The 26,171-nt window shown below is 38.4% G+C and overlaps 2 protein-coding genes across 5 annotated transcripts; one reads left to right on the plus strand and one right to left on the minus strand.

The window, feature by feature from the left end:
• Positions 1-1,381: 1,381 nt before the first annotated feature.
• zgc:162472 (transcription factor TFIIIB component B'' homolog) lies at positions 1,382-15,492 on the minus strand. 2 transcript variants are annotated; one of them, XM_008423501.2, is made up of 26 exons: positions 15,379-15,492; positions 13,641-13,706; positions 13,237-13,436; positions 12,493-13,144; positions 12,265-12,368; positions 12,098-12,163; positions 11,571-11,738; positions 11,340-11,473; positions 11,148-11,242; positions 10,998-11,052; positions 10,790-10,924; positions 10,524-10,712; positions 10,171-10,228; positions 9,916-10,087; positions 9,726-9,835; positions 9,299-9,617; positions 8,994-9,128; positions 7,466-7,502; positions 7,256-7,369; positions 4,286-7,165; positions 4,016-4,194; positions 3,359-3,410; positions 3,099-3,252; positions 2,871-3,008; positions 2,539-2,791; positions 1,382-2,453 (listed from the first exon to the last, which is right to left on the minus strand). In XM_008423501.2, the coding sequence occupies exons 3-26, from the start codon at positions 13,428-13,430 to the stop codon at positions 2,349-2,351; spliced, it is 6,498 nt and encodes a 2,165-aa protein (XP_008421723.1). In that variant the 5' UTR covers positions 13,431-13,436; positions 13,641-13,706; positions 15,379-15,492; the 3' UTR covers positions 1,382-2,348. The 2 variants fall into 2 exon arrangements, with proteins under 2 accessions (XP_008421723.1, XP_008421724.1); XM_008423502.2 differs by lacking the exon at positions 8,994-9,128.
• Positions 15,493-20,705: 5,213 nt separating this feature from the next.
• Positions 20,706-24,554, plus strand: LOC103473345 (uncharacterized). Of its 3 annotated transcripts, none has more exons than XM_008423504.2 (6): positions 20,706-20,758; positions 20,890-20,925; positions 21,018-21,323; positions 23,059-23,373; positions 23,822-23,959; positions 24,072-24,554. In XM_008423504.2, the coding sequence occupies exons 1-6, from the start codon at positions 20,713-20,715 to the stop codon at positions 24,494-24,496; spliced, it is 1,266 nt and encodes a 421-aa protein (XP_008421726.1). In that variant the 5' UTR covers positions 20,706-20,712; the 3' UTR covers positions 24,497-24,554. The 3 variants fall into 3 exon arrangements, with proteins under 3 accessions (XP_008421726.1, XP_008421727.1, XP_008421725.1); XM_008423505.2 differs by having other exon boundaries at positions 21,037-21,323; XM_008423503.2 differs by having other exon boundaries at positions 20,890-21,323.
• Positions 24,555-26,171: the final 1,617 nt, after the last annotated feature.

Genomic DNA, 26,171 nt, shown 5'->3' on the forward strand with positions numbered 1-26,171 from the left:
TCAGATGTTAGGATTTCTCAGACTCGTCTTCATTAGAGCTAAGTTCAAAATGACTCAGAACGCCAACAGATTTGGATTTAAAGTGATATTTTCATTTAACCAACATGTGTTTTCCCAGATCTGAATGTTTTGGAGTGGAGAGTCCTGATTTAAACCTGATTACATAAACGGCTGGGAGGCCTTTCCGACTTCAACACCTGAAGCTCATCCATCAAACATGAATCGTCAGAATACCAGAGGAAACAGGTGTTACGTTGCAGAGCTCAAGTTTCGATTAACTTTTAAACAAACACAGACGAGCTGAAATCCTGAACCGCCGGCAGTTATTATTCTGAACTGGTCTCTGAACAAAAGGCTGAGACATTTGTCTCAAAACTTTGACAGCAAGGTTTGTCAAAAAAAGAAAGAAAAAAAGGAAATGGCAGGACTGACGGGACAATTAAGAGCATTAGGTCTGCACTGACAGATGCTGTCTTCACTTGCACTGCAGAAAGTGATACAAATGACAAGCATGTTTGTGTTTGGAGTTGATAAATTGCTTTTTGCAGAAGGTGTTAAAAAAAAAATCCCTTGAATGGGAATTGATAATTGTGTCTAGCAGTGCCTGTTCAGACCAGCATGTGGGGCATGAAAATAAAATAAAACATATCAGTATTTAGAAGTAAAACAACAACAAAAACAAGCCCAGAGTGCCATGAAAGTGATCTAATACCATGTTTAATTTTCTTAAGTGTTTCTGTCCATTATAGGGTTCAATTCTAAAACTTGATAAATGGCACATTCAGCAACTTAGAAATTGTTTAAGAACTTTATGAATAAAAGGAGAGAAAATGCTGGTTGAACACAATTTCATATATTCCCTCTCCCACCACACAGTTCAGGTGTTTAAGAAGTAGTTAAAACCTTGGAGAGAACAAGGGTTTAATTATCTTCTAGGAAAATACTTAATTTCATGAAGTCATCAAGAATTACGAACAGGGTTCCTTCCTATGTAATGCTTCTCTAGAAGCAAATTTGAAACATTTCCCAAACATTTGAATGCAATAATTTTTAAAAGCATAGAATTTAAAAATTCTATGCTGGGGAAAATCAATAAGTTCAACAAATGCTGAAGTGGAGATGTGGCAACATGGGGATTATAAATGTAAATTAGATTTCTGTAACTTTAAATTTATTCCAAGAAAGTAATTGAAATAAAGTCTGGCAACTGCTACGCTGAAGTTTTCTCCTCACACTTTTACAAATAACTACAGGAAATTCCAGACTTTCAAGGTAGCTGCATAAGACGACTAGAAAAACATATTACAGTGTTGAAGTAGATAACTTAGATTTTAAACAGATTTTCCATGTAAATTATCCCAATAACAACATAAATACATCAGACAGTGAAGTGGCTGATAGTTTTATTTAAGACAATATCACACTTCAGAGACATATTTAGTATTCCAGTGACAGAGGGAATTTGACAGCAGAAAGCAACTACAACGGAAAAGCATGTTTCTATTAATTAATTCAATAAAATATTTGTTTATATTAAATCATAAAGCACGTAAATGCTACAATGTTGTTGGTCTTATTTATCATTTTCCCCACATTTCAGAGCGTTTAACAGGACTAAACAAGTCACTAAATCTAATACATCTAAAGCATTCATTTAATATTTTTCGGTAACCGACTTCTGGTTGTTCTAAATTTGTTGCATTGTGTAATCATCTGCACGCCTAAAAATATATTACACACACTGGATGTTCAAGTTGCAAACGTAAGTAGTTCAAGGTATCAAATATAATATATTGACTGGTTCTCATCTGTACAAGGTGAGGATACACACAGCTACATATGGAAAACACTGGATCTGGTTTTTTATACAGAATGACATCTTTTGAAGTTTTGATGAACACAGAAAAAAATCAAATATATGCAAACATGTCTTCTTATGTAGTTAAATTTCTATTTAAAACCAATGACGCGGCCTAAAGTCTGAAAAAGTATGAACATGGAGAAAAGAGGAAAACAATCAGTTCTACTGTACAATATTTACATTTTCACAGCTGGTTTATGAAATCTGATAGTAATGCCTCAGTCAGCTGCCAGGTGTTCAGTCTACCTCATTCTGTCGGCCATATTTACACCGTTTCACATTTGTATTTAAACTGACAGAAGCTTAAAAATCACATTTCAGTACATCTGTACACATTCAAAGTGCTTGTTAAAGTTTATGAAATACGTCTGGTAAAAGAACTGAGAAAAAAAATAAAATAAAATACAACCTTAAATAAACCACTGTAGAAATGATACAAGAGCATAAAAATAAAAAAAAAAGTGGAACTGCAAGTGCTTTGCAGCTTTTATCCTTCATCAACTTCTGTGAAGATGTCACTCAGGAAGTACTGCGACACGCTCGTAGGCTCGTTGTCGACAAAGCCGCTCTCCCTTTCCGAGGACGTGAAAGCCTGCGAGAGAGAGCAAACAATTAGGTTTTATAAAGCTCATGTTGGAGAACAAAAATTAGCAAACACAAATCTGTATCCTCCTTACCGTAGATGAAGACCTCAGGTCAATATGCGCACGAACTGGTGCCGTAAGCGCCTCTGCTGCTGCCGCTGCTGCTGCTCTTGTTTGACTGGGAATATTAGAATTTGATGCAGAGGCTGTAGGTTTTGAAGATGTCTGTGCTGCTTTGGTTGGAGTTTTCTTCTGATTTCTCCTACTTGCTGCTTTTCTACACTTGGAACTCCTCGTTTCATAAACGCTCGCTTTGGAAACGTCAGAAGCAGAAACTTTGGGTTTTCTGTGACAAATGAAAATATAGTTAAACTAAAAGTTTCTAACCTGACAATCTGGAGAATTACTTCGATTTTCTTCCTCACCTGCTGAGACGAGTTTCCTTGTCGCCTAAATCATCACCGGTTGTTTCGTTCGCCTCAGCGACGGAGTTCTTGAGAACTTTAGGTTCAACAGAAACTTCTGGATGGTTTTCTTCTGCTTTCAAACTCGCCTCAGAAACACTGCAAAGGGAGAAGAAATGGGGAAGGTGGGAGGAATCAGAAGCAAAACTAAACGACCCAAACTTCCCCGGACGGAGAGCCGACACGAACCTCGTCTGCTGTCCCGATCCACCTGTTGCGGGAAGATAAGAGAGGTTCTGGGCTCCGCTCGCTCCCACTTCCCCTGCTGAGGGGACCGGGATCTCCGTCAGGGAGAGGATGAAAAAGGGCTCCTCTAGATCTGAAGGCACTTGCTCTGGCAGCACTGAGAGGGAGCGAGGCATAATTCAGTCAAAAAAAAAAAAAACAACAGGAAAGAGAAAGCAAACTTCAAACAAATCGACGCGAGTGGGAGAAAATCTCTGACTTACTTTGTGACAGGAGCGGATCTTTCTGAATTGCCTCGGTGCTTGATGCTTTATGCTGGGATTAAAGGAATCAAAGGGAGAAAATTTGAGGGGAAAGTAACGGCGTCTTTTTGTGTAGTACAACCCATCGTTGATCAAAGTGCCGACACTCAGTACTACAAAGCACGCTTTCTCAGACTTATTTAGTCAAAGGTTGTTCTACGGTCTTTGGGAAAGTATTTCTCCCCCCTTGTGTTTCCCACAATTTGAGTTTGGTAAGTAGAACAAAGAAAAACTCAATTTTTTTTTTTTGTTTTGCGATAAAAAAAAAAGAAAGTTTTTTCCTTGATCTTCAAAATTGTATTTTCCACCGCTGGATTATATTGGGATTAATTACAAATTAGATTACTTCAAAAAGCCAAATTAGTTGCACTGAATTATATTAAGGGTTGGCAAGGTAAATGGATTGAAACACAATTGTACACAAGACTTTTTGAACTAAAAAAAACAAAAAAAAACGACCAAAAAAACACACCTTTCACATTAACTTATAAAAAAGCAAGCCAAATTTGCCAGTAGAAGCTGCTGCTATAATGGTTATCATTTAGCTTCATTTAAAAAAAAAAAAAAAAGAAAAAGCATCGTTGAGAAAGAGTCTTGTTGATAAAGAAGCATATTTACCCCATAAGAAGATTGTGGTTGAACACAACTATGAGAGGAATGAGAATCAATTGAACTTGAGTCTTTTTCGTTCGATTTCTCAAGGGCTTTTTCTGGATCGTGGGTGTCGGCTTTAAGTTCATGTACAGATTTCTTGATTTCCCTAGAGGCACCAAAGGCTTGCAAAGTACTGTCAGAGACTGTAAAAAAGAAAAGGAAAAATAGTTTAAATCCCATTAGTTATTAAATCCAAACCAGTCAGGATTGCTGAGAACAGGAGAACCGTGAAACCTGTTTCCATTGGTTTTGTGTTTCCAGCTGGCTGGGTTTGCTGAAGACGTCCGCTGCAGCGCAGGTTGGGTTTCGGTTTAATAGCCAAGTTGCAATCTCCAGATGCTGGGTCTGTATCTGACATTTTGTCCTCAGTTGATTCCAGCGGTTGCTCCAATGCAACAGACAACATCTCTTTACTCTGGTCTTCAAAAGGTCTGCTGTGATCATCGGACTGAAGCTTTCTGACTCTACAGCTTTTTTCTAAATTGGGCTTGGGTTTGACTTTGGAAAAGCGCTGCCTTCGTTGAGGAATTGTTTTTTCTGTGACAGCTGAACTTGAAACTTCAACATTTTTTAGTACTTTTTCCTCAATTTCTCTATTCTGCTCAGAGGCCTGGCTTTGAGGTCTTCTTACAGCCTGCGTAGTTGTTGAGTTTTCTGCGTGTGATTTGTCATCCTTTTGATCACGGGCCGACGCAACACAAGGCTCCATCTGGTCTCGGGCTGAACTGCCTATATTTACAATGCTGATAATTGCTGATTTAACTGTTTGTGAAACATTTATGCTCTCACTTGGTCCACCTTGAGCTGTCAAGTTTGCATCTGTGAACTCAGAATACGTCCCTTTCTCTGCGGTTGTCTGCTGTGCACAGAGTTGGGGTTGGACTTCAGATTTGTCATTGGCTTTGGACCTTACAGGTCTTGCGGTCTGTGATAAATTTGGTTTAGGTTTTTGTGATCGACTCCTTTTGACCAGCTGAGCAGATGGCACTTTATCCTCCTTCTGACTGACTTGTAACTCTTCAGAGGGAGCAAAGCAAGCTGAAAGGTTGCTTCTTTCTAGATCTGCTCCTGAATTCAGGTTTGACCCTTGACCAAACTGTGGTCCTTTAACTGTTGGGCTATTATTGCTGAAGGTTGAAGATGTTGCACCTATGAGGTTTTCACTGGATGTTGACTCTTGTTTCATCAGCTCAGGATTGACGTTAAAGTTTTGCTTCTTTGCTTCAGAAAGTGTCTTTTTCATTTCTGAAGATTCAGAGGTAAGAGGTGGACTTAATTCCATCACAGGATTATTATTTCCACTTTGTCTGTCTGACAACGGGCCGCATGTTGGGTCTGGGTCCGGTTCAGGATTTGCGTGATTCTCTGACTGTCTTTCTGATGTTCGAGGTTTCAGCTTTGAAGCTCTTGATGCTTGAGAAATGTTAGGTCTAAGTCTGATTTTTGATAATCGATTTCGCCTCGGCTGTTCAGAAGCTGCATTTTCCCCGTCAGGTTTGCAGACAGCCGACTCTTCCTGAGGTCTTACAGACCCAGCAGGTTGACCGCGTTGGTCTTGGTCAGAATCAAAGTTTGTTCGACTAACATGTGATGTCATGTCACCACGACAACTAATTTCACTTGTTTCATCGAGAGAATCCAAAGCTTTATCTGTGGACTTAGAAGCCGAACTTGATTCGGCGCTGGTTTGCTTTTGACATTGGTCAACTGGAAGAAGTTCAATGTCAACCTGATTAACAATCTCAGTCGATGCAGGTTTGTTTGTAACCTGCTTTGCTGTCGATACATGAATGGAGTCCGAAGCCAGTATTGGGTTCAACCTTGAAGCACAGTCAGTGTCTTCCAAGTGAATCTGTGTCGACTCTGTAGGACTTTTGATTGCTGTGTCTTCTGTGGCTTGAGGTTTAGTTACTGTAGCTCTTAAAGTCTGGGTTAGATTTGGTTTGGGCTTAACCTTCTGCAAACGGCTCCTTCTCAACTGAGCAGATGTAACATTACTCTCTTGTTTACTAGCTGGTTTGTTTTCTACAGGGGAGATCGATGTAGCAGGACTACAACTTTGTTCTGGGACTGCAGCTAATTCTACATTTGATTTATATTCAGCTTGTGTTTCTGGACTAGAAAGAACCTTAAGAGTATTCTGGCGTTCTGCTTGAGGGGACACATCAACATTTCTTGACAAAAAGCTAGTAGATTGGGTTTCCACATCTGGTATGGTTTGCTTTTGGGATTCTGAGTTTGACGTAGTGAGTGGGTCTGTCTTTACAGTCTCTTTACTGATCTGAGATTTATTCATTGCAGTTCTTGACATCTGTGAAAGGTTGGGTTTGATTTTTGCCAATCTACTCCTTCTAGGTGCAAAAACACCCGTACTCTTTTGATTGGCAGGTAAATCTTTTTCAGCAGGAGGATGTTTGCTGCTGCTGTCTTGGATTGAGTCTGAAGGTGTGCATGGCTCTGGCACAATACGCGTCAATTCTGACTTAGATTCCAAAGAGCTGCTTAAATCAGACTCATCAGTTCTGTCATGAGGTGCAACACTTACATCTTTACGACTGGGTGAGTTTGTACCTCTGGCAACCTCATTCCCACTAAATTCAGCCTGGGATAATGACATGGAGCAACCTTGTGTGATCAATGAATTCCCAGATTTCTCTTCTGTTAGTTGAACTTCCTTAAGAGAATCACCGTCTTCTAACAATGCTTCATCAGAGTCTGCTCTCTTTGGGGTTGCTTCAACAGCACCAACCGAGCGTCTCTCTTCAGCCTCATTCTTTTTGGAAATCTCCGTTTGGATTGTTGGAGGTGTGGTCCTTGAAGATCGCCCAAGGTTTGGTTTAGGCTTTACTTTAGAAAAGCGCGCCACCTTGGTTGATGGAGAATTGCTATTTGAGCTCTGTGCAGTCTTTCGCTCGTCACATTTTGGCTCGGTGGTTTTAACATGAGATGTATCGCTGTGCCTCATTTCTAGGTTTCCTAGGTCCACACCGGCAACAGTTTCTGAAATTTCTCCGCCTATCTGCGAACATGCAGTAGATAAAGCACTTTGCGGTTGTGCATCAGCCACAATCTGTTCATCCAAGTGGTCTGATTTATTCCCATCCGTTACCATTCCTGAAATTAAACATTGTATACATTAACTCAACTTAAATAAAGCAACATCCAAACATAGATGAGGAATTCAGTGGTTTCTGATGCTCCTACCTGATGCGGAGGCTTGCGTAGTCACTTCTCCCTCTGTTGACATACAGACGTGACCAACCTTACCGATCGTCAAAAGGGTTTGAGCGGCCTCATTATAGCCGTCATCCTGAGAAACTGAGTGATAAAAAAAAAAAAACATAAATGGAGTCTCTGAAAACATGCTGGACTTTCTATTCACCAGAGGCTTCAAAGAATGAGCTTATAACATACATTCTGTTTGTTCTGAGGTAATAATGTCGATAACATCCTGCAACAGAAAAAAAAAAAGATTTAAATGTCAATAGGAAAAAGAAACAGGACACACAAAATATGCACAATTGCTCCAGTTACACTTCTTCATAATCTTCACAATAGTACACAGTGCTTTATAAATGTATTCATGCTCCTTGATCTTCTTGAGAATGTCACTTCACAACCACAAATATGTGTAAAAACTGTGTACAAATTTCCATCTCCATCTCTCGGTTTCGTAGTATTTCATCAAATCAAGAGGTGTAACTAAGTCTACAAGGCTCTGTAAGTTGTAAATGTAACACATTGCTGAATATGTATGTTATTTGACTATCAACAGTACATTTAATTTATCTCAAAACTATCCGTTTCAACTGGAATGCACTTATGTAAAAATTTGGATCGATATTGAGATCTGATTTTAGAATTGCTGTTATGGCTGATAGTATATCACCATCGTCACTGTCAAAATGGCCGACTTCCTCCCCTCACTCGCCCAAAAAAAAAAAAAAAAAAAGGCAACAAGATCTAAATAGATATCGGTTGTCAATATTGGCGTGGTTTTAATCATGGGACAATACAATATGTTAAAAAGTGACAAGCAAGTACAGATGTTTGTGCCGATACATCGGGCATCACTGTGTTTTATTTCTATGAACCAGATTATGGGAGACCAAAACACCACAACAGGATGTTGTCGGTCTATTATAATTAGGACCTTATTTCTTTGTGCATTGGATCCATTATTTTAGCTCACTATACATATTTTTCTTTTAATTAGTTATTGTATGTAAAACATTGTTTTGCCATTTTTAAAACATTCATAGAAACACTTCAGTCTTTTTTAGCGAATCTGCATGAAGTAGTTCTGGTTTATTATGAGTTTGGCAGCGCCCCCTGCTGTTCAGGCATCCACACTACCCACAAGACACAAATCTACCTCCAGCGTGAACACACTCAAGGGCACAAAAATAAAGATCAAGATTTGTGACTCGCATAAGCAGTTTTCCATAGTTAAATTTGGTGTCTGTGTTCAGCAAAAAAAAAAAAACAAATTTAAAATGTGTCTGTGTGAAGATGTTAATGTCGGTGTTCAAATTGGTTTTCTTTGAAATGTGTTGAACTTTTATTTTCTTTGACTTGTAGAATAGAACCGTACTAAGGAATCTGTATGGGTCTTTTGGTCGTCATTATTGATACTAAAGATCTGTGATTCTTTGGTTCGGGGTATAAGAAATATAAAGACTGTTTTTCTTTTCCATTTAAAACTTAATCTGTCACAGGTCAATGTTAGTATTTCACAAAACAGCTAAACTACTGCAGTAATAACTCATGAAAAATAGAGCAAATAATGCATGACCTTAAAGTGTAAACAAATAATACATTGGAATAAACTTGATCTAAACTGAACATCTGAGGTTGGACTCGAGAAAGAATAAATTCAACACTAGGTGTAACTGGGGATTAAGATTTAACACACAGCACGATTTAATGATACGTGACTTACAACCAGCAGGTCCAGCTGATGATCACATGCTTCAGCAGTGCTTGTCTCATACTGTGTTTGATGGCAAGATGAATCAGGACACAGCACATCTTGGGAGATGCCCAGCATATCAGGCATACTGGACAAGATATCAAGCTAATTATAGGAATGGGAGGGGTCAAGAGTGGAGGGGTTAAAATATGCAAAGTAAAATATGAAAAAAAAGGGGAAAAAAATAGTTGAAACACAAACAATGTTTGGAGGAGAAATGAAAATGAATGATGTGCCTCGGTGGCGTTTAAGTGGGGGAGTTTTCTGCTTCCTACCTCGGCCATAGGGTCATCCACTTCTGAAATCACATCATTCAACGAGTGCAGGCCACAAGACATGATGCCTTTATCGGAGATGCAACATCCATCTTCCTCATCTTCGTCGTCGTCGCTGAAGTCTGGCTTGGAGGATCTGAGAGTAACCAGTTTGGATTTCTTGGGTTTTTGGTCGGATTGCGGTTTCAGTGATTTGCCTCTTTTCAGAGAAACTTTGGGTTTGGACTTTGGGGCTGAAGACGTTTCTGCTTCAGAGGAATGTAATTCATCTTTGCTAGGATAAGCAAAGGCCAGATTGGGTTTGGGGATTCTTCCATATCTACAAATCAAATGGACAAAAGTAAATTGTACTGTAAATTACTAAGGGATTAGAAATTAATCAGTTGGGGTCCCGTCATTTATTTTGGCAAAAGATTGATTACTTTACCTGGTGGGTCCTTGATGCTTTACCGTTTCCTCTTCCTCTTCAGAAGAAATGTCATCGCCAGAAAACCTTTCCCTACTAGTTTTGCGTGCATTTGATTCATTTTTAGTCACCTAAAACATAAACAGGCTTTAAATAAGAAAAAATTACAACATAAAGAACATTTTGATGGCTCAAAATAGAAATTAATAACCTGTTCTTCTTCTTGTCTCGCATTCGTATCTCCTTTATCTGACTGGGTTTCTTCACTTTTCCCCTTTGTGCCTCGCTTCAGGCCCAAAGGCAGGAGTGGTTTTGGTGCTCTGGCTCGTGACAGCTTGGCTGGCTTGATGACTGGATCCTTGGTTGTATTTACGTTTGGAGACCTAAATGTTAGAGCAAACCAAAAAGTTTCAATTTCAATTTCTTTCAAAAAAGTGTTGCATCCAAACCTACTGCACAGCATTACATTTCTGAATCGGTGTGGCTCTCAGGAAGTGCCGCCTCCAAGGCTTCGGGTACTTCAGCTGAAAAAAATAAAGGAAGACTCAAAACATCAAATGGACATTTATTAACAAACACACCTTTTGAGTTCGAGAGAACAGGTAAAAAAAAAAACAACAACAAAAAACAGCTGGTTGTCCAAAACCAGCTGTTTTTACTTTTGAAAAACAGTTTACAATATTATCTTTTTTTTTTTATAATACTCTTAATTCTGACGTGAAGTCCTTTTTCAACTACAAAATCTCTGACTGGTCCATCTCTACTGGTCATAATGGAACAAACTTATAAAAACAAGAGTCAGATTTTTTCTTTAAAGACCTGTTTTGTTTTTCTTCTCATTCGTTTCCTCCCCGTTCTTCTTTTTGCGTTTTTTCATCGGCTCAGAAGCAGGAGTTTCCCCTTCGTTACACTGGTCCTCGTTCTCTTTCTCCTGCTCTTCCTCCAAATCAGGAATTTTGTTCTCCTCCTCTTCCTCCACGTCACTCAGACTCTTTGCCGGTCTCTTGCCTGTAAATAAAAGCATAGATTTAGAAATGAGACAAACCTATGAAACACCTCTTTGAAACGTCTGAGGAGTATGTTACCCTTTGGCCTCGTTCTGGCTTTTCTTTTGTTGTTCTTCCCAACGAGTGACTTGAGTTTCTTCTTCTCTCTCTGAAACTCCATAATTTTCTCCAGCAGCTTAGAAAAGTATTCTATATCCAGTTTTCGCCTCTCTCCTAAGAAGCAAACGTCCCATTAAATTACATTCACCAATCATTACTCACCTACTGTCACACTTGACACACTTACTAAAAGCTTTGTCGATCCTCCAGGAGTTTTCTCGTTCTTCTTTTTTGAACTTGTTCTGAAAAAGTATACATGTTTGTATATTTAGATCGCCTGTGAATTGCCTCTTTATGTCTTGTAAATACACATATTACAAGTAGTTAATAATCCTACTTTTATTTCTGACCGAGCTCTGTGTGGAAACAGTTGGCAAATCATGGAAAAGTCTGTCCCCACCATGCTGACTGCCAGGTAGAACATGTCGGTCTCTGAGGAAAACCAAACACAACAGAGATGTGTCAAAAATGAATTCAAGCGCATCACAGCCATGCAATAAATTTAGACGACAATCTGTGTGGGCTGAACCTTCAATCGACCAGGGTTTGGAGTAATTTGATTTCCTGAAGCTTGAGTAAGTTGTCGTGGAGCCTCTCTCAAAGATGGGGTCTCTGTCGGACGCCGGGTTCGGCCCTTTGGCTCGCTGGACTTCCACCGTTAAGCTGGAGGTTTGATAAATCACAAAAAAAAAAAAAAACAAACATCACTTGATTGCAAAACAAAGAGGGATCATAACACACTGTGAAGAACTCTGCTTACCTCTCTTCATCAATGATCAGCGAGCCGTCTTCTGCTACTTTGAGCTGAGGAACCATGAGAGATTCCTCCTGATCTTCCTCTGCCGCAGCCTCTTCCTCCTCCTCTTCTTCTTCTCTGGTATTCACTTTGGTAGGGGTGACCTCAGGTACCGGAGGTCGCTCTGTTGACCTTTAGGAGTTGGAAAACATAATGTGTGTTGGAATAAAACAACATTTTGAGAGACATTATTCAGCCCACTGCTAAGACCCGCAGATGTGGATTTCAGGCAAAAATGTGTAACTTTATCCAAAATATTCCTTCATTTAATGTCATTTAGCTTGAAGTGAAAACCAAAATTGAGACATCGCACTCAGAGCATTTCTGGATGAAAGGTACTAAAGGCGGTCAAAGTTTAAACGTACCAGATTTCATGCATAATAAGCACCACAAGAGGATGCTCACAAGTCATTTTTCCTCACATTTCATTTTCATAAAAAATGTATATCAGATGTAAGGTAAGGCCATCAGGTATAATGAGACAAACACACCCTTCTCTTCTTGGCGAAGGTGGGATCACCGTCTCGTTCTCCTCATTGTGTTCTTCCAAACTGGATCTGAAAAGATTGACAAATCAGATTTTAAAAAGCAGCTTCATTCACAATCACGAAATATCATCTCTGAGGTGCTGGCCTACAGAAAATGTCAAGAAACGTACCTCATAGGATTGGACGTAGGGAGGTAGTGGATGAGGTCTCTCATGGTCATTTTTGTCGGGTCTAAAGTGAAGTCCTTTCGACGTGTTTTAGCTCTTTTGAGATTCTGCAACAAAAAATGATGCAGTATTTCATTTATATCCAATAATACCGGTGTTGATAGCAATAAGAAAAACTTTAATGAAGTTAAATGTCCTGCATGCTGAGAATATGAATAATCCTGAGCCAACCGTTTCTTTGGAGCGCTCCTGCCTCAGCAGCTCTCTCAGCCTCCGAGCCTTCAGCATCCTCTGTACGTCTGACGGGTCATTCAGGAGTCTGCTCAGGGACATCGCTGATGGGGTCATTGAAGTTAAATTTTTTGATGATATGAGAGTCTTTGCTTTCTCTGATATTTCTGTAGCTTCCTTGTCCGGTATAGAAGGTGGCACTCTGTCGTGTGCTCTTGAATGAACTTCCTTGGCCTGACTGGTTGAAATGTTTTCCACTTGTTTGCTGCGGTCTGCCGGCAGATGGGTTGGCTTTGGCGAGTCCTCAGACGGAGAAACAGACGGAGGTCCTGGTTTCTCAGAGGAGACGGGACCGACCTTTGGTTGTATTTTGTGCTGCTTTGCATCTTCAGAGAGTCTTCTTCGCCTCGGGGACTGGAGCCCTCGAGGTGCTGGCGTTTTCGCCGGCTGACTAGATGTCGACGGCTTTTCTAGGTCTGACTCACACATGCCGTCGCCTGAAGGCGTAGAGGCTGCTTTGACGGGGGATTTTGGTGTCCGGGAGATGGCTGGAGGCCGACCAGGAGCCACCTTGGGCTTGATGGAGAAGCGCTTCCGTCTCTGGACTGATGCCGAGGAGCTGGCGCCGTCCCCGTTCTGGTCATTGCCATCGCTAAACAAATATCTGAAGAGTTAGTTTGGCTACTCAATGTAAAAGAAAAAGCTACAGCTAATCGAGTAGCTTGAGTCGACTCTCCCACTCACCCCGTACTGGGAGCGTTTTCTGATGGTGTAGCGTCAGACTTGCTTTCTAGAGAAGCGTTACTGCCCTCGTTTGGTTCCTTTTGGGTCTGACCTGCCTCCAGGCTTGCTGCCGGGGGTTCCTGAGGCGTTCCCGCTGCCGTTCTCCCGACCGTGCTGACATTGGGGCGAACACTGAATCTCGACCGACGAAACATTTTAACCTGAAGACCAGAGATTAGGAAGCAGTGCAGTTAAAACTGCAAGACCAATTTATCCAGAGATAGCAAGTCATTATTTAACAGCTACTTTAAAAGTCTTTTAAGACAGACATTTAAAGAGCAATTTGCTTAGCTTACATATTTTCAAAAATATTCACTCAACCACAACTTATGCTAAATATTTAGTGAATCATATGTATATCCTACCACAAAGTGACGTCCTTAGCTAGTAAACTCCAAGTCCAGAGTTACATGTTCATCAGTTCTCCCAACCTGATAACAAAATAAAATCAGGATCAGTTAATAAGCTTACATCCTCACATACTCTCGGCTACAGCTGTGATAAAGTGGTTTATCGTGCTATTCTTTGCCTTTTCTGTCTTTTATCATTGTAATTTCAATCAAACATCCACAGGATCATACACTTTTATTATTGATTAGATATAATAATAATCTAGTAATATAAAGAAGGAATTCATAAGTACATAGATTGCCTGGAAAAAATATTCATATCCCCTTGAACATTTTCCCCCATTCTGTCATATTACATCACAAACCTTCAGTGTATTTTATTGGGAATTTATGCAATAGAGCAACACAATGTAGGACATAGTTATGAAGTGGAAAGAACAGTTTATATGGTTTTCAAGATATTTTAAGAAATAAAAATCTAAAGAAAAATTGCTTGCATTTGAAAGCAATTTATTTTACTTTGATACTGATAAATCATACACTAAAGCAGCCATTTGAATTCACAGTACATCTTTGCATAAATCAATTAAATATTAGTTATGAAAGAGTGCTGCAGTTTCCACAATGCATGGTGAAACAATAAATATGCAAGATGTGCTGCTCTGATCAGATGACAACAAAATTGAGCTTTGTGGTCTATAAACACCATGTAAACTAACATTGCACATCTTCCTTAACAGGCCATGCCTTGAGTGAAAGATGGTGGTGGCAGCGTCATGCTATGGTGATGATTTTCTTCACTGCTTCAGCAGAGCGTTGATGAGAATATGGAGGTAAATAGACATACAGCCAGAGCAGCAGAACTGTTTGTTCAGTTATTTGTCATGCTAGTGTCCTATTCAAAGTCTGGATTTGAATCCCACTGAGATCTAAATTCACTTTCACGTAGGCAGACGACCCACTTTCACTGAAATGCTATGTAATTTTACAGGAAAGAATTGGCAAAAAATTACAGTCTAAAAACAATAATTTTTCATAGCAATTAATTGTTTTTCCTTTGACTTAACGTTTATGTACAACTTTTTGTTGTTGTTGATCTGCTACCAATAAAAGGCAGTAACTTTATGGTTGTAATGAAATAAAAGGTGAAATCAAATGGCTATGAATAAGTTTGCAAGGTCACGTGTAACACATTTATTTTTAAAAGCTAGCACAATTAGTTTGATTGCCACCAATTATGTAAATGTTTAGCTACAGTAAACATGTAATCTGTTGCATGGAAACTAAGAAACCATTCAAATTAGGTTTCGTAAGACATATTTTGTCCAGGCAGTTTACAGCAATAAAACACTATTTTTATTGCAACAAATAATCAACTTGTCCAACTCCTGCACCAAAACTAAGAATGTTTTGACTTTAATCCACTGCTCTTTCCAGCTAAGACTCAGCGGTTCGGTTAACTGTCAAGGCCAGCAATGTTCGACACATGGGAGAGCGTTTAGGGTTAATGTAAACATAAATTCACTAAATAATTGAGCGACCACACCTTTGTGCAAAAACGACTCTATCTTTAACGCGCCAAATAAAGCGCACCTTTTCATGGCAAGTAGAAAAGTGCACAAGGCAGCGCTTACACCCCATAACAATGCTTCAGTGTGGCAGACTGTCTGAGATATAGCTTCATGCTATCAAAGTAGTGTGACTCAAACGGCCGTAACAATCTCACCGACACAGTTGCTGTTCACGTTCGTACCTGTTCAATAGTATCCCGTTTTCTTGGCTAAGCAAGCCACAATGTATGGAAGAAAAGAAATAGGTAGCGGATCCAGTGCGATAACTAGTCCGCCATGTTTTTTTTTTATGACGTAAAATCCATGTCTACCGTAAATTCTCTCAGTGAAAAGATTTGTGGGAAACGTAGTCTCGCGATACAACAGTTTGGCTGAAGCAATATGAGATGGTATGAGAGAAACCACAAGCTTGTTTTCTGAAGTCTTTTGAGTAAGTCGTTAAAGCTATTTTAGGAGTTCTAAGCATTTCCTGAGTAAAATATGACAGAAATTATTTTTTTTAAATCAATGTGTGGAGAATTAGGACTAATTCATATAGTGAATATACATGTTTAAAGTTCAAATTTGGAGGAGGGGGTTGTTATAAAGACTTGAGATGTATTATGCTAAGTTTGTTGTAGCAATATAAATCACTGTAAAATATGAGGTTTGACCATTACTATTTAATAATATAATTCTTGATTGTTTTATTGCAAACAGTGACTCCAATGTTTTCTTTTATAATATTTTGTCTGAAATAAGCTAAACCAAACTTAATTATAGGGAAATCATCTCAAATAGCTTCAAAAGTCAGTTTGGAAACAAAAATTAATAGGGCAGATGTTTAAAGCTTGCACGTATATATCTATCTTTTATTGCAGCTCTATTAAAAAATCTTCTCAAATCAAACTAGTCGAGCATTTGTTTGTTCCCAAACAAAAACAGAATATAATTAAAGCTATTAACATGTTTTTAGCTACCTATTCTCACCATAGGTTCCCAAAATATTGTTCATGTTAATTCACAATCAACCACAAGATGGCAGTAGTTCAAAAAATAAAAGGAACACGAATGAGCTTGAACCTTTTCACATTTTGCCATTTGTAAACAAAAAACTTCAACGTATTTTTAATAGATTTTGTGTTATAGGTCAACCACCATGGGGGTATATTTTCTGAATTCAGTTTTTTTTTATCTAACCATCTTTCTTTTTCCTATTATAACGGAATCATACATTATGAATCTAAAACATAGACTCTTTACTAGTGAGGTAATTTCTGAACATAGTTGGCTGCACTGGATTTTATTTTGTAGAATCAGACTAAAGGGGGCTAAATTTAAATGTACACCACAGATATATTATACTAAAAAGTTTTGAAAACCAGGCATAACTTTCATTTGACTCCACTATTGACTGTGTTCTGTTAGTCTTTGACATAGATGACGTAGATTTATTAATCTGACCTAGAACTGATTTACACATGAGGAGCAGATTTTGTATGTGTATTTGTGGCTGCGTGAGACACACAGTGAAATCTATCAAATTTAAATATGAGGAACAGTGTCAATTAGGAACCGTGTCAAGAGTCACTTTAAAGATTCGAGAGTTCTACCGCTCGCATCTAAAAACATTTTGCATTTCTCTTACGATGTCGTAGATCAAAAGATATTCATAACTTTAATCTGTGCCGTTGGTCCCTTCTTGATCTCCTCTTTGCATTTCACAGAATAAATCTTGGACTTATAATTATCCACAGTCCCTTCGATGCAGACACAACAGTCGCTGTTGAAATTCTGTTAATATTTTCCTGCATAAATCAGCCACTGTTAAATCCAAAGTTTACAGTAGTATAACATTCTTTGTGATATATAAAGAAAGTCACAAATCAAACATTGATTAAAAGAATCCATGAGACTCATGTAGAATCTAAAAAATGCACAGTGCCCTTTTACCGTTTCTGTCCATCCATTTAAGGAGAGGAAACCATTCAAGAGTCCATAAAAATCTTTTACTTATAGAAAACTTTCACTTTCCTTAAAGCCAGAAAAATATATTGATGTTAATTGCCTGTCATTATTTTACACTCCAATGACGTTTCATCATGTTCAATGGGACATGTCTCTATTCCACTGAACACTATTCAATGGAGTAGAGTTTTATTTACTTTTTACTTTTTAATTTTCTTTTGGTGCAACCCTGTAAAGTGGCTATTTATTCCTCCTAGAGTGTAGTCAGCCTAATTTGTTCTCAAGAAAAAAGCAACTGAACATTCTAAACTCTTGAATGTTCCTCTTTTTTCAATCATGAAGCTTCCTCGGTTTCACACACTGGTGAAAAGTCACATGCTATTTACACTCATGGTGGTTTCAGAACTCCTGCGTTTGTCAGCGACTCGTTTCTTCACACTGCCCTCCGTCAGGGTGATTGTTATCTTATGAGGCCTTTTATAGCATTTGAAAACATGCAGTCTCTGTTACTGCGTGTGATGTGCATAACTGGTCTAAAACCTACTCATAACGAATTCAAACCCCTGTCATAAAAAAAATACATGTTGCTGTCACTTTCATGTTTACCAGGACCTAAATACCAGCGCGTCAGCTGACATGTAAATTTACACAAATGCAAATCTACACCTTCGTGGTTGTATTTACACAATTCACAAACCGACGAGGCTAGTTCCTGTTTTATGGACTGGACATGTCTATCTTAAATTAGTTTTTTTTGTTGTTGTTTTTTCATGTTTGGCTAAATTCAATACAAAATAATACATTAAACATGATCTTTATCTGAGTTCACTACAGATTCAGTGAGCAAATAATCTTTTGTACCCAAGTACACAATCAAACATTGACAATTGTTTTATGCAAAATTTTAGTTAGACATTATTCTGAAATAGGGTGTGAAATTTATTCATCATTTGGTATATTTGGTGGAGATTAGTGAAGACTTTCCTGCTGATTTACATGTTGGCACACCCTTAGAAGTTTCTTGAAACTCTGTGGGTGGGGTGTGAAGCATCTGTTAAGCCTTCATTTGAGGAACCACAGTATTTGTCTTCTTTTCTTCAGAAAACGTCTCAATTTGGTAAATAGAAGTGCAAAAAGAAACTGACCCATTCAAAAGCCAGATGATTAGCTTAAAACCTTTGATGCTTGCGATTCGGTATTATGCAGATAAGACACACTTTATTGTCCCCTACAAGAAATGTGCTGCCGGTAATTCTCCAGTGACTGTAAAACATACAAACGTGTTGCAAAAAGATAAGAAACATCACAGAAAAAGTAATAATTTATAATTATGCTAACAGTACGTGAGACAGGTGCTGCAAGATCTATTGTCCCTGTTTGATCGCAGTACCCTCATGAATCTTCATTGAATATTTCACCATATTTGGGAATGTAGACTTAGGCTGCATAAGCCAAACCAAAAAGCCATGTCATACCTAATTATACTGCCAGGAGCGACATTGTGAAAGATCGGCTTGATCTTAGATTGGACTCCACACACCCTCAAGTCTGCACACACACACAAAAGCAGTCTTTGGGTTAGTATGGAGCAGAGATCGTCACCATGACCACGACAGCACAATGTGTTGCACCTTGGCATGTGCTCTCAAACCCCTTGGATCAAAAATAATTTCCTTAGTTTTACTAGGATTCAAACTTGGTTTTTATCACACCTGGTTATAAAGGTCACAATAGATACACAGTAGAGTCCTACTGTAACACATTTAAAATAATAGTATCATCTGAAAATTTGATGACAGTTATTGGACTGCATGCTTCCACATTCGTTAGCGCATAAAGGAGAAAGTAAAGGAGAGCTGACACAGCCTGTGCTACAGTTTTTTACTTAAGACAAGAAGTTATTTACTCATCTGTTGAGACCTGTTTGTTGAAAAAGAATACAACCTAACATTAACACTCATATTGACCAGTTTTTTGACAATCAAGTGAGGTTGGACTGTATCAAAAGTTGCAAAAAAAACCAGTGTATCGGCCTTAGAATCTTCTTACATATGAAGTGGTATCGCTGGTGACAGCATCCTCTGCTTTGGCCATGCCTATAGACAAACTGCAGGGGGTCTTGCTCGTCGTAAACATTTCAACAGCAATTCTTTCAAAACATTTCATAACTACTGAAGTTAAGGCCATGGATCTGAAGTGGTTAAGCGAAGGACAAGACACTTTGGGAACATTTGACAGTCACCAAAGAGCAGGAACAGTATAATTAGTTTTTTTATTATTATTATTTAAAAAATTTAATGTCACAAGGTTTGATAATTGACTTTGGACTGTACAAAAAAGTGTAAAAAGCATGTATTTTAGCAGAGAATACTCCTCGATGGGCAGTGATTTGAAGATTAAGACTTCAAGAAAAAAGTTCAAATGATGATGCAGTTCTTCGGTCATGGTGAAAACTATGTAAGACTGAACGTCTTAGTTTTGACTGAACAAATAGCTGATGCTGACATGGCAGCAGCTCATTCCATCAAGCCATCTGGTGGATTTGACTTGATGAAATTAATTTCAAGCAGAATATGGAGAAAAAAGGGATTTAAGTGACTGAATGCAGCGTGGTTGCTATGACCACACTGGCTGGTCTTTGTATCCCAGAGGCTGCTGATCCACTGCGGTTTCCAGAGAAATTCTGCACAATAAGCTTCCAAATGTACAACAACTGTGTTTTCTACCATGTCAACATTGACAAAAATCTCAGAGGAATGTTCCCATCGCCTTGTTTAATCTCTGCTAAAACAAATCTAACCTACTACGAGCAAAGTAGAAAGAATATTGACCACTGGATGTGTTTCAGTCTATCTACTGAGCCTCAACATCACCATGTGGCAAAGCTAATGTCAGGAGACAAAAGTACAACAAAAAAATAAATAACAGGATGTATCTATAAATATAAAATCAGCCATGAATTATCTTTTGTTTCTGTCATATTATTCATTGATAATTGTTAGATCATTAATAGAATGTCTTACCAAAATAAAACTGTGGTCCAGATTAAATTGGCCGATACATAATATTCCTGTGTTCTGTGTTTGTTGCTGTGCAACTAGGCAACACGGGGGACAATTCCTGTAGTCTGTTAGCGTTTCAACATTTATAGTCAAGCTACGACTTTAGAAGCTCTCATCTGGAGGAAATTGCATCATTTGTCGTCGCAATTATCCAACTCTCAACACATTTTCTGCTGCTTTTCTTCCTCCCGTGGATGAAGCTAATGCAGGAAAGATAGCAAAGTAGTAGAGAACCTTACTGTGCGTCGCTGAATAATGTGGTTGATATTTAAATTTAATCACTTGGAACCAAAACGTAAAACTTTTGAGTCAATTATTTCATTCTTAAAATGATCCCGCTTTGTAATCACCAAACGCAAAAGAGACATCCTGCTTTTCTGCTCTGTCAGATAAACACGGGGAGGTGGGGGGGAGGGAATGTGAGAAAAATGTCACATCTCAGTTCAGTTTTTGTTACCATCACAGCCTTCCATATACTTCCTCAGAGACTCGGTTTTTGTCTCAGTCATGGGGCTCAGTCAATGGAGGAACTTCCTCATTATTCTGGCTATTGGTGAGATGTCTTTTTAGCATTTCTCTGTTTTGTTAGAAATGTCAAGCTCACTTTCAGATGTGTGTATTGAACTAAAGAAGATATAAAACTGCATACCGTTTTCATAACTGCACTTTGCTAATTGTTTGCAGCTGCCCACATTTGTGTGTTGTGTTATGCTGCTTCAGGTCAGTCATGTTCAAAAAGCAAATGTACTTTCAAATTTGTTTTTTGTGTTCACAGTTCATATATATGTATTTGCTAATCTCATGTTTATCAGTTTCTGTTGGATTTAAAAGTAAAGGAAAGTGCTATGGAGACGTTCAAATCCAAGACAAGAATATGGAAACATTCGATGATGACAGATGGCACTTCAACAACAGCAAAGTGCTTTGCAGAAACACTGGTTGTGGGACAGCACTGGAGTCACTGGAGTCACTGAAGTCACTGAAATCAGAGACGACCCCCACATCTAAAACCCCCGATTTTTGGTGTACGGGAAATGAAAACTCTTTTGATGAATGTCAGCGCAAGAATAACAAGACCCAGAACTCAACTGCCAATAAGGCACTCGTTGTCTGTTCAGGTAAGATGCTCAGTTATAATATACATCAGAGTATCATTTCAGTCATAGGGTCTAGCAGTTTGCAAAGTTTTTGTAATTTTTACTCTTCTACAAGTTAATTTCCTTGACTTTTGATCAGATGACGAACAGTCTATTTCAGCTTTATGGTCGTTTGCATTAAAATACTTACTCGGATTGTTTTTGTATCGCTCCCATTTCTTCTTTTTGCACTTTGAAGCTCTACCTAGAATCTTCTTAAGGTCCAACAGTGCAAAATGTAAATGTTTGCCATTTTTCAAGTGGTCTTAAGATTTTAATTTGGAGTGCATGTACAGATGGATAGCTTTGATTGGTATTGTACATTTTGATTCTTTTTTCCCCCGCGCCCCCATTTGTGGAAAGAAATGTACAGTTTCACCTAAAATAGTTCAAGCCTCACTTCCAATAGCTTCATTGTTCATGTAGAGGTATGCGTCTCAAAAATGAGTGAAATAAGTTCATTGCGCAGAGCGAAACATGTCAAACCAGTTTCTTCTAATTTTGATAGTTATGGATTACAGATAACAGAAATGCTAAATTCTGTTTTGAAAAAAGAAACAAACATGAATACTGTGAAAAAAAAAATACCGTAAAGTCGTGGTGTCACAGTCTGATCAGCCAATTAACCTGAAACACACCCAAAAGGTTTTTGGAGCATCAAATTGGTCTCTCAGTCTGGGTCAGTAGACGACATGATCAATCTAGACTGCTGATGTCACAGATGTACAGAAAACAGTGATTTTCACCCTGCAAGAGGAGGCTAAACCAAAAAAGTCATTGATGAAGAAGCTAGTTGAGTGCCGTGTCAAGATATAGAGTTGAAGGGAAACGGTGTGCTTTTCCTGGGCTGACGAGTAAAAAGAGCTAGATGTTTTCTTTGTGGTCCAAACCCCACTTTTCTGATAAAAACAAAGTTTGCATTTCATTTGGAAGTCTGGAGGAAGACTGGACACGAATTTGTGTTGTTTGAAGTCAAGAGAGACAGTGGTAGACTGTGAACATGTCAAGTCATAGGCGTTTCCCATGACTAGAAATCATAGCAATGACGTCTACTACTTGATTTTCCACAGCGATCAGGTAGTAAGTTGCTCTAAATCTACCATCTATTAGATTTAGAGCAACTACCTGGTGCTCTAAATCTACCAGGTAGTCATAGAGTACTTTATGCTTCTGACAAACTTTACAGATCCTGATTTTATTGTCTGACAGGACTCAAGTTTCCACATTCAGAGGTACAACAAGCAGGTTCAATGACTGTGGTGTTGTAGTGATTGACCAGCAAACTGGCCTGATCGGAACCTTTTAGAGAATTTTTAGAATATTTTCGAGAAAGATGAGACAGTAAACAATGGAGACGAGAAGGCCTCCATCAAAACAACCCGTACTTCACTTACACCTCAGCAGAACCACAGGCAGATCGATTCCGTGTCAAGCTGTGTTGACGCAGCAATTCATGCAAAAGGTGTTGCAACCAGGTGCTGAGTACATGGAAATTATCTTTTTGTTTAAAATATAATTTTTATTGATTTTATTCAATATTCAAATTGTCTGCGACACTCAGCTTGTGATTTTTCTTACCTGTACACAATATTAAAAAATAAGAAAACGAGGCTCACAATACTTCACTTCAGTTTAATGAATTTACTGAAGTGAAGTATTGTTAGTTTTCCATTGAAAAAAACTGAATTTGATTTAATCCTTGTTTTTTTGTTTTCAGATGCCATTTCAAAGCCCAGAATCTCACTGACGCTTCCTAATGGGACGTCGATTAACTTGTCACATGCAGAAATCCTCAGGGGTTCCAGCTTCTCCATCGAGTGCACAGTTGACTCAATCCCCGGCAAATTGAAATTTTATTTCCTTCAGCAATATAATGGCAATTCTACAAAATTAGAAAGCAACCATTCAGCTTCTTTTAACATTTCCAAGGCTGATTATAAAAACGAGGGCAACTACAGCTGTAGGTATACAGTGAACCTGAATGGAACATACGAGTCTGATGAGACGGGATGGATTCATGTCACTGTGACAGGTAAGACGACAAAAGTCACAATGAGTTTCACCTCAGGGATCAGCACTTAATGCTCGCATTTCCATGGTCATTTTGCTCTTGCAAAATCAACTCCAGGATATTTTCAGCATCAAGATAAGCCAAGGCAAGACAAAAATGAGCCGTTTCTTAAGGTTAGAACCCTTATAAAGCACTTTTTTGGATGCAAGACCCCATCTAGCGAGCTAGAGAGTAAGAAAGCGGCTTACGACAGATATAGCCTATTAGAGCAGGAGGGTAGAACGGTATTTATTTTTTAGACAGCAGTTTCAAAAGCAGCATAATTGCAAAACAAAATATTTCCTAAAACAGTAGAAGTGATTACGCCCTTTATTTCATCGTGACAATGCGTAGAGGAAGTGTTAAGAGCGTGTGCAACATCAATTTTCATCATGCACGTTTGAAGAAATTTTTTTTTTTTTACTTTAAGATTCATGGTGGAAACTGCTGCTTTACATATTGCTGGCCGGGGTCCCGGTGCTTCTCCTGATAGTTTTACTGGTTGCCTGCCTAGTCCGCAGAAGAAGAAAACTGGCTGAAAAGCCAAGTGACGTGGTCTTAAATCAAGGTGAGTGCCCATGTCCAAGTCTTTGGACATTTGATGTCTTACAGCATGAGTAAAACAAGGAAAACCTGAGCACCATTTTGTCTGCTTATTCTCATGACAACTTATGTTGCAGTGACTGTTAGAAACAGTTACATAGACGACGACCAAGAGAGGGACTATGTAAACGTTGAGCCGGTGAACACCAGCAGTCTGGGAACTGAGGAAGTGGACGAGAAGGACAGTGATTCACACGACTATGAAGACCCTTCACAGGATAAAAATGACAGCAGTGATGATGAGCATGATTATGTTGATACTAGTAAGGGTCCTGTTGCAGCAAGGAACGGCACAAAAGAACAGAATGAGGAAGAGGACAGCAGTGATGACGGGGAGGACTATGTAAATCCCAGACTGGGTCCTGTTGCTGCAACAGGGGACGGCACAAAAGGACAGAGTGAGGAAGAGGACAGCACTGACGATGGGGAGGACTATGTCAACTTACAGGAACAAATTGTGGATATATACGGAGAAGACCTGGATATTTATCAAAACCTTTAGACAGTACACTGCAGGAAAAACATCTTACTCAGTATTTTGTGTAGTTTCTAGTGCAAATATCTTCACAAGCTTGAAATAAGTCAAGTAACTTTAAAGCAAGATATAAAAGCTTGTTTTAGATAAATTCCTTAATATTGATGAAAAAGTTTGTTTCATTGGCAGATTTTTTTAAAACTTACAAGACATTTTTCCACATAAGTTACTTTTTCTGCTATTAGAATAAGTACTTTATTATTTAATTATTTACTTTAAACACAAGCCTTCATGTTGCGCTGAAGTTACTTTTGATTCAGTTTCGTCTTAATTCAAGTGTAATGGGATATAGGAACCAGACCAAAAATCCTTGGTAAGATTTTGCGTTTTTGAAGTGTAGCTTGGAGAAATCTAACCAAGTACCTCAATAATATTTCCTACCTAACTACAGTCGTAGATCAGTACTGTTGTTGAAATGTTTATTAGCGTCAGTCACTACAGACACCTCGCCTCTTCCATAAGGGTGGTTGCACCCTTTATTTCATCGTGACAGATTTTAAATTTGAACTCCCTCATTTTCTGCTGTGCTTATAAATGGCCACTAGGGGCGTGACAGGATCTATTGGCAGAATATTGAGTTGAAAGATGTCTAACCAACTTAAACACGGTCTTGTATTCACAGTTGTAGTCAATATAGGACTTTATCAAACTAAGCTAAAGTGGTTATTATAGGTACCAGATATAAAAAGGTTGATTTAATTAGCAGTAGAAGTTATAAAGGTAGTATTACTGGTTTGCTAGCTTGTGTTGATATTCTAGTTTGGCTAGCTGTCTCAAACACACTTCCCTGCCACTTTTAATTGTAAGGCATTTGGGTTTCCTCTGCAGGAAAAAAAAAGATACAATAAAGAGACACACAAGACAGAAAACAGTACAACAGATTAACCGTTAGCTGCTAATGATGCTAAAGACTGTGTCTGAAGGTACAGGACAGGGAATAAAGGGCTTTGTTTTTCCTATACAAATTTTTTTTTTTTTTTTTTTTTAAATCAGGGAATCCAGTAAGTCATTAAATCAATTTTTGTAAATAATCTCACCTGGTGAATATTTGTAAGATGTATTGAAGGAATCTAAAATGTTTCATTTACAATTGGTCAACATGCTCTTCCAACCATATACTTTTTGTTTCAGGCGTGTTTAAAATGTCTTAGTCAGAGAATGCATTTTTAAACATCTGCAGTGAAAAACAATGGCAAAGTTATGCAATAATGCCTTCTATTTAATACACAACTTTTAGTTTCTTTGCCTCTATGCCAATTTTTGTGTGGTCAGTGACAAGCATCCCATGTTGCAAATAGGAACTGTTTCTGAAATGCATGTGCGCATTTTCTTTTATGAAATCAGTTCAATATTTTCTAATGAAATAAAAAAAATAATTTTTTTTTATAATCACTCCAGACAGGAACTAAACGATTTCAGAACAAAACAAAAACGTACAATACTTGCACTCAGCTTGGCAATATGTGAAATGACTTGTGATTATCTTTATTTAGATAAATGTTTTACATCAGCTGAAGCTTCTGAAGAACAGAAAGCTAGGGTAAATGTTTTTCAGCTACTGGAATCCATTATTAGGGCTCAGTATCATGCAACTGATCAACGTTTTCAGATGTGCAGTTTTCTCAAATGCTGTTTGTATCGT

This window comes from Poecilia reticulata, linkage group LG12 (genome assembly GCF_000633615.1).
Source record: "Poecilia reticulata strain Guanapo linkage group LG12, Guppy_female_1.0+MT, whole genome shotgun sequence".
NCBI lineage: Eukaryota > Metazoa > Chordata > Actinopteri > Cyprinodontiformes > Poeciliidae > Poecilia > Poecilia reticulata.

Coding starts and splice junctions, on each gene's coding strand:
- LOC103473345 (XM_008423503.2), top strand. CDS start 20,727: ATGGAGGAACTTCCTCATTATTCTGGCTATTG. Junction 20,759..20,889: donor CCTCATTATTCTGGCTATTG/GTGAGATGTCTT, acceptor AATTGTTTGCAG/CTGCCCACATTTGTGTGTTG. Junction 23,960..24,071: donor TGACGTGGTCTTAAATCAAG/GTGAGTGCCCAT, acceptor CTTATGTTGCAG/TGACTGTTAGAAACAGTTAC.
- zgc:162472 (XM_008423501.2), bottom strand. CDS start 13,430: ATGTTTCGTCGGTCGAGATTCAGTGTTCGCCCCAATGTCAGCACGGTC. Junction 7,370..7,465: donor TACCTCAGAACAAACAGAAT/GTATGTTATAAG, acceptor TTTATCACTCAG/TTTCTCAGGATGACGGCTAT. Junction 3,411..4,015: donor AACCACAATCTTCTTATGGG/GTAAATATGCTT, acceptor CTTTAATCCCAG/CATAAAGCATCAAGCACCGA.